The sequence below is a fragment of the Neodiprion lecontei genome, chromosome 6 (assembly GCF_021901455.1).
Source record: "Neodiprion lecontei isolate iyNeoLeco1 chromosome 6, iyNeoLeco1.1, whole genome shotgun sequence".
Taxonomy (NCBI): Eukaryota; Metazoa; Arthropoda; class Insecta; order Hymenoptera; family Diprionidae; genus Neodiprion; species Neodiprion lecontei.
In genome coordinates, this window is record NC_060265.1 from 6,541,579 (window position 1) to 6,554,956 (window position 13,378).

A 13,378-nucleotide genomic window follows, 5' to 3' on the forward strand; every position below is an offset into this window, starting at 1 on the left:
ATATTGCACCCGGCGCATTTATATTGTCCTTAATGATTTCGACCTACACGTATACGTATATATGCCGCATCCTGTACTTACCGAGAACCCTCGAACTTCTGACGGAAGAATTTCATTTCAGTCGGTGTCAGGGAGGTCGTTTAATTGTAAAAATTTCAGGATATTGTCAAATTTCTGCTATATTCTAGATCAGTTTCTTTATTTTCAATAAACATTTATTACGTGTCTCGGTAGCTTGGTAAGTTTTAATTAATCGCTTCAAAGATAAATCTAAAATGGAAAACAAAAGTCTCGTACCTCTAATATACCAAATTCAGTCCTTAAGATTGAGGACAAAGTTTATCGCAACGTTTGTGTTACACCTCCTGTTCCTAATTAGCTATCCTACGGAACGGATAATCAGACACCGCCGTGAAAACTCACCCAAATATCAATTTTACACAACGAATCGCTGTTGCGTGTGTACTTTATTCATTTGGACAATCATTTCTTCTCTCATCTACCACCCTTGTAGACTTAAACTCGTTTAATCTGAAATAACACTTTTCAAACAATACCGTTGCCTATTGGTTTCTACAAGTTTTCGACACATGTTACGCAGGTTAAACAAAAAAGAAATATCAAAAAATTGATTAAACGTCTAAATTGTAAAATTAAAATGTCATAAAACGGAATTCATACGATTACCGTTAACGATAAAAAAAAGAAAATGAAAGCGAAATCATATCAATGCATATTAAAAACAACCTTCGACGTAAGAACTCAAGTCACCCCTGCAGTGTCTCTGGTCAGAATAAACGGACCAAGCGAGCCATCCGTCGCCCTGAAGGCGTCGGTGTTCGTCAAGAATATATCTTACACACTGGACGGCGTTTGCCAAATTATCGCCGCGAACTTCGGCCGCGGAAAATCCGCAGGCGCCACCGCGACGATTTCTTCCCACCCAGTATTTGTCGTTTATCTGCCATAGACCGTGGTCCCAGGAACTGTCGTCGTTGCATCTGTTTATAGCGTCCGAATCGAGGCCCGATTCGTGGGTCGCTATGCATATCCACATGGCTATGTCGTCCTTCGATACTCCCAGGCTCATAAGGCCTCTGGCCAACTCACGCCGGGTGTATTTCTTGGCGGAAATTGAATCCGGCGTCAATAAGATCGCCAGAATCACCGTCGCCGTCAATCCTCTTCTGATCAGTCCGGACATCTTCTGAACCACTGATTTTAAGGGAAATTTTTTGCCGTCGGACGGAGGAGCGATTTATTCCCACTTCGGATGCTTTTCGTCTGTCGGTTGCTGACGAATCTGATTCGACGAGAAAAAGAAGAAAAAAATGCAAATCAGACTGAAGATTATAAGTTATTATACCGAAAGATACCGATAAGACTGCGCTACATTTTGTCATCATATAACGCAGTTGTTGTAAAGGCGTAACAGTTTCGAATTGGATTACGGTACATATTTCGAATAAAAATACTTTGCGGATTCTTTTGTCTTTGTAGTCAATTTTCAAAAACCAAGTCGGTTTACGGCAACAATTTTTATTTATAGTATTCTTGTATTTTATTTCTTTTTAACTTATGTTATCTTGTATTGTTCCCGCGGATTTTTTATGCAAAATAAAAAATTCTCGATAATTTACGTTTACTTACTCGTGGCACTGACGATAAGAGCCGGCCGACCGTACGGCAAGACGGATGCGTTGCTTCTGATCGTCGGATCTACGAACGCATTTTAAACCGTGAATCATACCTCACGTTGCGATAAACGAGCGCGAATACCGGGACGAATCGAATTCTCAGAAATTCAATATGCGCATATTGCTATTTTTATTTAACAAGTACAACGGATATATGTTGCGATTTCGATTTCATGTGCCAGTACAATATAAAATGCTTTTGCAAAATCTTTCGGCACACGAAAATTATATTTTCTGAGTTTAGAACCATGCATGTTGGTAATAATTTGCCATGGGAGCAAATGAGAGTAATTAATTGTACGGTAAAAAACTATCGCCCCAATCATCGGTTCAGCTACAATATAACAGACTTTACCAAATAAATCATTTAAAATTGTATTCGTGTATCGTTACTATAATCGTGTTAAATTGTGCGTAAAAGATTTTTCACGGATAATTATATTGTTTTATTCCTTTGTTTTCAGATCAGTCGGCTACATACCCAGCAACTACGTGAAGGAAAAAGAACTTCTGGGTCTTCAAAAATACGAGTACGTTATTATCTGGAGTATATAATCAAAGTGATCGTTTATATTTTACTCACCTACACGAAATTATATTATACGTTTTTATAACAATAACGCGTTTTATCGTTGCAACAATATTCTTTGGAATATTCTAAAGATATACGAGTCGTCGAGGCTCATGCATGATTAAATGGCGCGAAGCTATGTCGCAAATAACTGCGGATACTCTTATCGCTCGTACCCGGGAACTCTATCGAACGATGCCAACTGTGGTCAATGTACTTATATACATATATACCTATACGCTCAGATTATATGCGTATCAAAGCCAGCTGAGTCATCGTCGCGGATTGTTTTATTATTATTTCTTTTTGCAATTATTTCTATTTTCAATGATTTATATCGTATTCATTAATCGCGAAATCCCAAGTTTTATTCCTTGCGATTCGTCCAATCATACGAGGTAGAGAATTTTTTAATTTCTTAGATCTTGGATGAGAATATACTTACAAAATTCTTCGAGACGTTGAACCTACGTTGCTCAGGATATAATGGAAGTAATAATTTATATCTTACTCGTAATAACGTGAAATCGTAGGGACAATTCACGTAAGTGGTACTAAAGTAAGCAGAGAAATTGCTCGCTCAATTTCTTGCGCTTCTCAAAGGACCTGAAAATATTTGAACAGAACTGAAAGAGCGATAAAAAATATCGTGAAAAAATTAAGGAGTCGTTTTGTATAATTTCAGGTGGTACGTGGGCGACATGTCTCGTCAACGGGCCGAATCTTTGCTAAAACAAGAAGACAAGGAAGGGTGTTTCGTTGTGCGCAATTCCTCTACGAGGGGTCTATACACGTTATCTTTATACACAAAAGTGTAAGCAGAGTCGACGAATATTGTACCGAATACTTTGACGCATCCGCCCTTCTTCTGTAATATCAATTTTGCAACCCTTTCAGCGGGCACGCCCACGTCAAGCATTATCACATCAAGCAGAATCCACGAGGAGACTTTTACCTCTCCGAGAAACATTGCTGCAACTCAATTCCCGACCTCGTCAATTACCACAGACATAATAGCGGCGGACTCGCCAGTAGACTGAAAACAAGTCCCTGTGATCGTCCCGTTCCACCTACAGCTGGTCTGAGCCACGGTCAGTTACTTGCTCATGCTTTTAATCAAGCCGCGGTATTGCGGGGGATCCAACGTTTCGGAAGATACCATCTGATGGCTGAGTGGATTTCATAAATTAAAGTCGCTCACTATTTCTTTTCTTTTTCTCTTTCATCCATAAGAACTCGATGTGACGAAATAATACTGCTTCACAGATCGCACTGACAAGCTTTCTGCGCTTTGATATTCGCGTTATTCACCCAAAGCTATCAGGTGATTGCTCCTTTCAGTTATTTGCAGGATCTTCGTAATTCGCTGTATTTATTTTAAACCATTCGGTCGTCCCTACAGACGAATAACCAATTTTCATTGTTATCTGTAGACAAATGGGAAATAGATCACACGGAACTGCATTTATTCGATGAATTGGGCCAGGGACAATTCGGCGTTGTCAGAAGAGGTAAATGGCGCGGTTCCATCGACGTGGCTGTAAAAATGATGAAGGAGGGTACCATGTCCGAGGACGATTTTATAGAGGAAGCTAAAGTCATGACGTAAGTCTTGAACCGACCGTCAAAAACTTCCCCGTTTACTTGTTATTCAAACCGAAATATATGTATCTGATACAAGTCCGATCTGTGGTTGATTTTGCAAATTGCTATGCCGCGTTCTCAAGACACGTTTCTTCTCAACTGTTACTTAAATACACCAAGTTACGAATAACGTATTTATCAATTTTCTTTTTCTACGACTTGGAATTTACAGTAAACTGCAACATCAGAACTTGGTACAGTTATACGGTGTCTGCAGTAAACATCGACCGATATACATAGTGACTGAATACATGCGGCATGGATCACTTCTCAACTACCTCCGCGGACATGAAACAACCTTGGGTTCCAACGTTGGCTTGTTACTAGACATGTGCATACAGGTGAAACAAAACTACGTATTTTCAACCCTTTCGTCGATCAATAAATTATACCCGTCGGCAATTGATGCGCAGCGCAGTTTCTCAGATATTGAATCGGGATTTCGAATTGAACAAAACGAACATAAAAAAAAAAGATTTAAAAGAAAATCATTTAAAATTTTTGGCTTCAGGTCTGCAAAGGGATGGCATATCTAGAAAGGCATAATTACATCCATAGGGATCTCGCCGCTCGTAATTGTCTTGTGGGATCTGAACATGTTGTCAAAGTTGCTGACTTTGGCTTAGCTAGGTAATTTAATAATTTCTACGAGAAAAATAAATAAATGTACTCGAATTATTATTATTATTATTATTGGTATTGTTGTTGTTCTTATCAGTAGTAGTAGTAGCATTGTCACTAAATTTATTTAGTTTTTTTTTTTTTTTTTTTTTTTTTTTATCAAACACTTTATCCAAAGTTACAAATTATCCTATAATATATTTAATCTACCGGGTAATCGTCCCGAACTCATAGTAATCCTATTCTTACAGGTACGTGCTGGATGATCAATACACCAGCAGCGGCGGTACAAAATTCCCGATAAAATGGGCACCGCCTGAAGTTTTGAATTATACCCGCTTCAGCTCGAAGTCTGACGTATGGGCGTACGGAGTATTAATGTGGGAAGTTTTTACTTGCGGCAAAATGCCCTATGGTCGTCTAAAGAATACCGAAGTTGTTGAACGTGTTCAACGCGGGATGGTCCTAGAAAAGCCCAAGGCCTGCTTCAAGGAAGTTTACGATGTAATGCCAGCTGAAATATTGTTCATTCCTTCTTTTCCTTATACTTGCGTAGTTTTTCATCCCCCGGTCCGTTGAGAACAATAATACTCGATGCAATTTTCGTGATCAGCATCATTGTTTCCAATCTGTTTCTTTACCAGGTGATGAGGAGCTGCTGGTCCCAATGTCCGGAAACGCGACCTTCGTTCCGCGTCTTGAAGGAACAGCTGATCAACGTATCTCAGCGCTTGCTCAATGATTGACTCAACCTTTTGCGGTGTATGCGCCTGTCCTCGCCATCAAAACAGTCTATCCTGACCCCTAAATCTCCATCGCTAGGTCGGTCCCCATCCATATTGCCTTCGTCAAACACTTCATACAATTCCGCAACGCTGCCCGCCTCACACAAGATACGGGGACCAGCATCGTTACCTTCTTCAGCTGGTTCCGTAGTTCCTCTATCATCGTCATCCCCTAAACTTAAAAGAGGTGGCTCGTCATCACCAAGCACACCTGGTCACCTGGCTAGTCAGCCATCATCTAGCTCATCCGACGTATGCGACATATGCAGCTCCTACGGTCATCCGTGGATCGAAATATGCAAAGCTATACGTGCCACTAAGGGTAAATGAGTAATACTATTGTCTTAACCTATTATCCTAATGCATACTCTCTGGGAAAGAATTATAACGTTAAATTTAAGGTGGAGAGAAATATTCAAAAAAATATTTCTGGCCAAGAAAAATTTGAAATTTTACAATGGTCAATAATTTATTGTTTTTGGAGTTTTTTTTTTTTTTGCTTTGTTTTCCCTAAAGAATCTCCTATTCCACCCTATTCCAAAGTCGTCCCATAAAGTGTCTGTACAGGTAACTAACCTATGAGGACGAACACCGCTGAATCTTAACAACTTAATCTTCTTTTAATTCTCGAAATAATATATGAATTAAGATCGAACAAATGGAATTGGTTATTTTCAATTCTCAAACATTCGAGTTTATTCAAATATGCTCGTGGTATTGAAACATGCAGTTTTTATATAAAAATATTAATTCTAACTACAAAAATTAGATTGCAGACTCGACGTTCATAGACGAGTAGCTTTTTACCGAAGTAATGTAAGCATATACGCCAGTTTGTGGAAACGGGATAAATGACTGATACTTGACCCCCGAGAGTAGCAGCTTGATAATAATAACCTAATAATTATTACTGTTCCTCGTGATACGATGGAGCGCATATATGATTATTAATAATAATAACAATAATAACAACAACAACAACAACAACAATAATAATAGTGATGATGATGATGATGATGATGATGATGATGATGATATGCATTAGTAATACCTTTTTGGATAAAATGTGCAATAATAGGTTAAACAATAAGTTTAGATATTGGCCTTACTAAGCAACAGCCCCAGGTGCACGACCTAAACATAAATCTAGCCTGTAAGCATCCACATGAAACGTTGCACACGTACACATATACATAATACCATACCAAACATTAACATACATGCCTATATATACATTATACATGGATATAATAATAATAATTTGAAAAAATTTAATGAGTTCATAACATGGGCCCTGTGAAGACAATATACGCAAGTCCTTACAGCATCAGCTAGTCGTTACTAATAATAGGAGCGTACAATGTAACGCTCTGTCTGCTCCATCGTTCCCCTTGCATATCTCTCGCGAATCGTGAGTCAGAATTTGCTCGTATATGTAATTGTGTGTGAATCATAATTCCTAATTATTGTTGTCAAGTTATGTGTATGAATAATAAATAATAATCCGTTTATAGGTATGAAACCATGCAGTAACTGCGTAACTGTATGATCTGAAGCGTACATTTCTAACAACAATAGGTGAAAGAAAAAAAAACTTAGCTTGTCGAAAAGTTGAGGGAATAGTTATTTTGCATATAAAACCTGTGAATGAAACTCTTAGTCAATTTCGTTCAACCAAATGGGGGTTGTCTTTTGCCTGAAAGTTAATCTCATGTGTAACGATATGCTTTTATTATTATACTTGAAAACTAAAAATCTGTCCTTGCTGCCTACTTATGTAATTGGATTTTTCATCCTTTTTAAATTCTCACTGGTCACTCTCCTCTTGTTTTAGAAATGATCGAATTTTGATTTAACGTAAACCATGCTCTGTACTGTGTCTTCGCGATAGTAAAATTTCTGGCCAAGTAACGGGCTCAACCGCTTCAATGTCCATTTATGATGCGTTGAATGCAAATCCACAAAGATCCTGTTTTTACGCAACATTCGAGTTGATGAGCTCTTCTTTTGAGATCAGTTGAGGTATATTTAATTTTAACATCTGATATTTTTACAAAACTCGAGAAAAAAACTGTTTTTATGCGGTTTGTTTTATTGAAAAATGAAATATTGAAAGCACTATGAAAAATGCAGGTCTGCTATTGGTTAGATGAAATTGTAGTGGTTTGTACGTGTAACTGCACTGATAAGTTCGTGGACTGGATACACATCTCGGTTAAATGAAAATTCATTCGTGTGTTACCATGATAACATGTAAAAAAGTTGGGAACAATCGTCCTATGTAAGTTATTCGGTGTATTAAGACCAACATTATTGAAAGATGAATATTGAAAAAAAAAAAAAAAACAGTTGATAACTAGCTCGATCTGTCGGTACAGAACATTATGAAAAATATATTTGGTGCCAATGTAAAATAAATTTTGTTATTGTTGATTATTCAGAAAAATGATTAAATTAGAGTTAAACTTTAGTGTCGATAGTAGTAATTCGCACCACATATATTTTGAAAGAAATTTAAGAAATAAATAAAATAATGTTAGCAAATTCGTAAAGGTATATTTCTCATAAAATACCGTCTACTTCGTCAGCTATAGAATTACATAAATGATGTACGACCTTTTAGTATACATGATGATGTCTGTACATGCTATTTATACAATTGATATCTTTGTTATATTGTTGGAGATCATCTGACAGCGTACAATGTAACAAAATAGAAGTGTGCCAAGTTTCGGCAGTATTCTAATGGCTGTTACATACTGTACCATTATCCATTCATTTACATTACGATCATAATTGTTATTATTATTATCATTATTATTAGTATTGTAAACTCATATTATTGAGAGTTGTAGAGTTTTGGAAGTAGCGTACATGCGGTAAAGATTCTGAATGAATATTGCGAATCCAGAATAGGAATGAATCTAATTATTTGCCCTATTTGTATAGGAACGATAAAATTCTTAGATTGAAGTATTTTTAAGAGTAAATATATGAATCTGAAGTAGGCTGTAACAGATTTAGATGATAATCAATGTTGGGATTCATACTGTGTATTCCGAAGGTCCGAAAAAAAAATTTCGTTCTCTGGGAACGTGATAAATATATTTTTTTTTTAGTATCAATGTTGTATGCATGTTAAAATATATTTCTATACAACAAGGATTGAGTAATTTTTATCATAAACAACTACGAACTGCCATGTTCATTTTATGTGATAAAGCGTAGATATATATATATCGTTTTACTTTTAATCTTTAATAGTTGATTTAAATACATAATTGTTTGTGATTAAACATGAAATTCATTGTTGAATTTTTAATCAAAAATACGGGGAATAACATTAACCTGCATCTGGACTTTGTGGTTTTTAAATTTCTGTCCCAATTTCTGTCAATAACTAGATAAGGTAACATTAAAAAAAAACATCTTTAAAAAAAGAAACGTGAAATTCGACACATTTTTAACACAATGGTTCAAGTGCATATGACATGAAGGGATGATAGATCTGACGCAACAGAATGTAGACTATTCGGAACTAATTTTTGCCTTCCACAAAAAAAAAAAAAATTCAAGCTTGGATCAATGAAAATAATCGAACTGCTGCAATATTGGTATTCAACTGATCGATGAAAATTTAGGCAAATAGCGTGGAACAAATTTATTTTTCTAAAATCTGCATAAGCAAGGTCTGTGCTTCTTTATTGAATAATCAATGTGAAAAAGATAAATTATCTATGATCTATAGTCCCTTTGAAAAATAATTAAATTAAATATTCATAACTTCAAATGAAATATTGCACTTACACCGTATGATTAGCTCCCTTGTTGGTGAAGATACTCAGCCCTCGTAAGTGTGTATCAATGTATTATAGGAAACGCAGTAATTTTATATAACTTTCAAGTATGCCGCATATTATGCAATTATTAGCAGTACTAAACATTTATACAAAACAATGAACACACACACATTGAATGTATAGGTATGATTACTTTAATATAATGAGCATTATTGTACTGCATCCGTTTTGTATGAATTCATTGGTATATATGTATATGTATATATATAAATATATAATATTTACAATAATACACACGCATGTATATTTACATAACATATACATCTATGAAATTTATATAGTGAATGTTTATTGTATGTACAAGTTATGCTCAAAGTCAGAAGTATGGAACGAGTGAAATCGAACACCATGTCATAGCGCATTTAAAATAAAACTGTCATACTTCTTATATTCTCAATACAAATTATATGAAATTGTGAAAACATTGTAATAGGCTGCTTGTATGTAATAAACTAATTGATAGTACTAGCATAATTTTCATTCTTGTAAATATCTATACACGGTTCAAAAAGAAAAATGTAATGCCAATATTCATCAATGTAATCATAACACAGGTTTTAGCAATATTATATGTACAGCAGATTTACCATCCAAATGCAGCATATACTTCATATACTATATCGTTGTGTAAGTTATACATTATCCATACTTTGTTGAATCTGCAGAAGTTGCAGCATATATTTCTTTTGCAGCATATGTGTTTTGCAATTGCAGTATACTAACAATGAGTAAACAATAAAAAGTATGAATCATTGTAATTGAATATCAATTAGTAAACTTGCTGTGTCGAAAATTTACAATACTAAAAAAAATTCTAAATGCGTTCAAGGATAAAAGATATGGCACTGCAGAATGATTTATTGAAAAATACATTATTCATTGGTCACATGTATGTTCATATTTAGCGAGGTATGATCGTGAGCTAGCATACGTAATTTCATTGGAGGCAATGGGTGAAGAATCGGTCTGACATGAACAGTTCATTCCAAAGGTTTATGTTTTGATTATGTCATTTTTTAATTAACACCAATCCGCTGGAGTGTACATTTGAATAATAATTAGTACAGGACAATAGAAATAATAGTTTTGAACATCGTTATTTATCGCTACTTAACGAGAACGGAAAATCTAACGGTTAACCATTAGATTTTAGTTTTACACGTTAGTGATAAGGTTGATATTTCTATTGTGAAATGTTAAACAGTATATTTTATTGTCCCTGCATGTTTTCATTTGCGCTAATCTAAATCATATGTATCACACGGTATGCATTACTTTCTGTGTTTTGATTGACTGATTCAAAGCAAGACTGTACAGAATACAATACGACGTGTTTACACAGAAGACTGCAATACAGTATTGTGCAGTTCGTATTGATTGCTATACATTACCGTATCAACTCATCATAACAATTAATCACAATGATTAACTGATTTCTTGAATTAAAAATTGTCACAAACTATGCTTTCCACCAGCCAATAACATATACCATTCAAGTAAACTATAGCAATAATTTAAAACAAATAAAATTCCAAAAAATGTAACAGCATTGTATATATTTCACTTACGACTACCTCATAATGTCATTTAAATAGGGTATTAGAAGAAACTGATACTTGAACAGTATGATGGGTAGCAGTTATGATTCATAATTTCTTTTCTGACTAAGCCTTACAATCATAAGAATGTTGATCCGTGCATCATAGTAATGCAAATGAAATATACTTATAATTATTTGACGAGGTTTAATACGTTTAATACGCAACCACTGGGTGGACTTATCAGTTTTTTAACGCTATGTGTTGACTCTTTCCTGGATTAGAATGGTATGGCATCATTCTAGTCATAGAACAAAACTTGTTTATCAAGGATAAATCTATGAGATATTATTACAAAAAAATTAAGTCTTAAACCTACAGGTTCGTAAAATATAGTAAAAATAAGACAAAAAATAAATTTAAAAAAAATTTCCTCGGGAAACGGATTCCGGACTTTCGATATATTAAAAAATACTACTAGAAACTCCGTTATTTATATGATATACTTTAAAGTGAGAAAGCTTTTATCTCAGGTACCGATAGACGTTAGTTATGTTCTCATGTAATCGGTTTCCACTCATTTTTGAAATCACGTTGAAATTCTCAACAATGATAATCACGTTTGAACACTATGTTACATTTGGAATACATACTCTTGAACCATCCAGACAAGCTGCTCTATCTTGACGAATTTATTCGGCAGATAAGTTGTTCTTTTCAATTGTCTGGTATATTTTTATTTTTGATCATAATTGAGCTGCGCCTATATATTACATGTCGGTTGGTAAAATGTCAGGGATCAAATACGAGCACAACTCTATGTCCGTATTGACAAAAAAAACTTTGCTCGACGTATTTTCGTCCAACCTGGTGAAAAAAATAGTTATAAAAGTTAGATGCAATAAAACTCCAAAGTAATTATATAAATTGATAAACATTCTCTTGATTTCTCACAAAAAAATAAAATAAACTGCTGTTAAGTGCGAAAAACACTAAATCCACTGTGACGAAACAAAAATAGTGCCTGTTAAATGACATTAAAACTCACCACCCTCTTATTACAGCCCAGCATGTGGAGAACAGTGTCGGGGCATTCAGGATCAAACAGACGCCAAGGCGCTCTGGATAATGGCGGGAGAGTAGCCAGATTAAGTTCTTTATAAGTTGATTATCCATACAATTTATTCCAAAGTCTTTGAGGTCAAAAACAATGCATAAATTATCGATTACTTCTTCGAAACACTTTTTGCAGGCATCCTCCTGTGAAGAAACTAACATGTCGATGGCCATAATTGTTCAATAATTCTAGTTCTATTTCAATTAAAAAGCAGAGTCGTTAGTGAGGTTTCGAGTTCACAGTGGTACTATAATAAAACATTCTGACGAATTGCTGTTGAGCAAGTTTAAAATAGTAAATCATAGTTTAGGAGCGATATACATAAAACGGAATATATACAATCAATATCCACCAACTCTGCTAACTGATTTCAAATTCATGTAATATTGTTTTGTCAGTGTTACAAAATTCAATTTCACAGATATTCTTGAATGAAAATTGATTGAGTGTGAATATTTTACCAAACAGTATACGATGAACTTGGTCAATTCATCAATGTCTCGCTCGTTTGGATTATGATTTTTGGCAGGTATGTATATTACTGGTCGACCATGCATATCGCGATGTCGGAGAACTTTTGCTTTGTTCAGATTATTCTTAACCACTGGCGAGTCTCGAGTCAGGGTAGTCACACCATAATCAACACGCCACGAATTCGTTTTCAGAATTGCCTACAATAACAGAAAAATGAATAATTGGATTAAGGACAAGTAGAATGAAGTTCAAATGGGCAAGAAAAATGTTACTACATACCTGAAAAGCAGCATCAACAGTTTTAAAGGCGCGTAGGTATCTTTTTAACGAAAACTCATTGTGGTACTGCAATGGATCTGCACTGACAATAAGATTCATGCGGTCCTTCAGTTCTTTCAATTCAGCCTCGCCAACTGGTTTAGGTTCCATGATGAAGTTATGTATACTCCGTAGACTAAAGTGCGTAGCAGCTAATTGTATTGAATCAGAACATTAATCTTGACATGATTGACAGATGTGATAAATCAACTGATAAACGAAAAGTAGAAATTACATAGGATTTGCAGTACTTACGTACTAAACGTGATGAGTTTACCGCGCTATATGCAAAATCCTGAAGAATAATCCTTCGTATAGTGAGGCTTTATCATTATAATCAATATTTCCCCTCAATTAATTGATCGCCCTAATGATCAGCCAGAAAAATTCCAAACTAAAACTGACGTGCACGTCACATCACAGCCGTCATTCGTCACAGTCGACCGTGGTCACAGTCATAGACTCTTTATAAGTCTATGGTCACAGTTGACACAATTCAACAGTTTGTGCTTGTTTGAAGCATTGATAATATTTTGGCAGTACAGCTAGACAAGAAACCTTCCGCATAGATCCGATTAGCTTGATGTTGGTATCGTGACTGATACGACACGCAAGATCACACTCGCATGACTCGCAGCCCTGAGTTGGTTTTCGTAACAGTTCAGTAGGTCCGGGCGCGTTTAGAGGTATTAGCAGTTTCACGTATTATCAATCAAGTAACCGATCACGCCGGCAAAAGAAGTTCTTCACGTT

At 35.4% G+C, this 13,378-nt stretch overlaps 3 protein-coding genes across 10 annotated transcripts in view; 1 reads left to right on the plus strand and 2 right to left on the minus strand.

The window, feature by feature from the left end:
• Positions 1-11,548, plus strand: part of LOC107219989 (tyrosine-protein kinase Btk29A) — a 153,865-nt gene extending 142,317 nt beyond the window's left edge. For all 5 annotated transcript variants that reach the window (XM_046743808.1, XM_046743809.1, XM_046743810.1 and 2 more), the window contains 8 exons: positions 2,162-2,227; positions 2,954-3,082; positions 3,166-3,359; positions 3,702-3,873; positions 4,085-4,253; positions 4,424-4,542; positions 4,785-5,037; positions 5,178-11,548. In XM_046743808.1, coding sequence (XP_046599764.1) covers positions 2,162-2,227; positions 2,954-3,082; positions 3,166-3,359; positions 3,702-3,873; positions 4,085-4,253; positions 4,424-4,542; positions 4,785-5,037; positions 5,178-5,279 — 1,204 coding nt within the window. In that variant the 3' untranslated portion in view covers positions 5,280-11,548. The remainder of the gene's footprint in view (positions 1-2,161; positions 2,228-2,953; positions 3,083-3,165; positions 3,360-3,701; positions 3,874-4,084; positions 4,254-4,423; positions 4,543-4,784; positions 5,038-5,177) is intronic.
• LOC107219990 (putative lysozyme C-2) lies at positions 162-2,423 on the minus strand. 2 transcript variants are annotated; one of them, XM_046743815.1, is made up of 2 exons: positions 2,281-2,423; positions 162-1,303 (listed from the first exon to the last, which is right to left on the minus strand). In XM_046743815.1, exon 2 carries the CDS (start codon positions 1,202-1,204, stop codon positions 737-739), a length of 468 nt encoding a protein of 155 aa, XP_046599771.1. In that variant the 5' UTR covers positions 1,205-1,303; positions 2,281-2,423; the 3' UTR covers positions 162-736. The 2 variants fall into 2 exon arrangements, with proteins under 2 accessions (XP_046599771.1, XP_015513858.1); XM_015658372.2 differs by lacking the exon at positions 2,281-2,423 and adding an exon at positions 1,651-1,719.
• LOC107219995 (CRAL-TRIO domain-containing protein C3H8.02) lies at positions 10,010-13,205 on the minus strand. Of its 3 annotated transcripts, XR_006905026.1 has the most exons (6): positions 12,881-13,202; positions 12,587-12,777; positions 12,295-12,504; positions 11,765-11,976; positions 11,370-11,583; positions 10,010-11,017 (listed from the first exon to the last, which is right to left on the minus strand). XR_006905026.1 is itself a non-coding variant. In XM_046743814.1 (5 exons), exons 2-5 carry the CDS (start codon positions 12,734-12,736, stop codon positions 11,487-11,489), a joined length of 669 nt encoding a protein of 222 aa, XP_046599770.1. In that variant the 5' UTR covers positions 12,737-12,777; positions 12,885-13,205; the 3' UTR covers positions 10,010-11,486. The 3 variants fall into 3 exon arrangements, 2 of the variants coding, with proteins under 2 accessions (XP_046599770.1, XP_015513864.1); XM_046743814.1 differs by having other exon boundaries at positions 10,010-11,583; positions 12,885-13,205; XM_015658378.2 differs by having other exon boundaries at positions 10,010-11,583.
• Between the last annotated feature and the right edge of the window lie 173 nt (positions 13,206-13,378).

What these genes read in the sequence shown, in the direction of transcription:
- LOC107219990 (XM_046743815.1), bottom strand. Translation starts at nt 1,204, where the DNA reads ATGTCCGGACTGATCAGAAGAGGATTGACGGCGACGGTGATTCTGGCG.
- LOC107219995 (XM_046743814.1), bottom strand. Translation starts at nt 12,736, where the DNA reads ATGGAACCTAAACCAGTTGGCGAGGCTGAATTGAAAGAACTGAAGGAC. An exon ending in CTGTTGATGCTGCTTTTCAG is followed by an intron (nt 12,505 to 12,586) that starts GTATGTAGTAAC and finishes CTGTTATTGTAG; the next exon opens with GCAATTCTGAAAACGAATTC. An exon ending in AGTTCATCGTATACTGTTTG is followed by an intron (nt 11,977 to 12,294) that starts GTAAAATATTCA and finishes GTTTCTTCACAG; the next exon opens with GAGGATGCCTGCAAAAAGTG.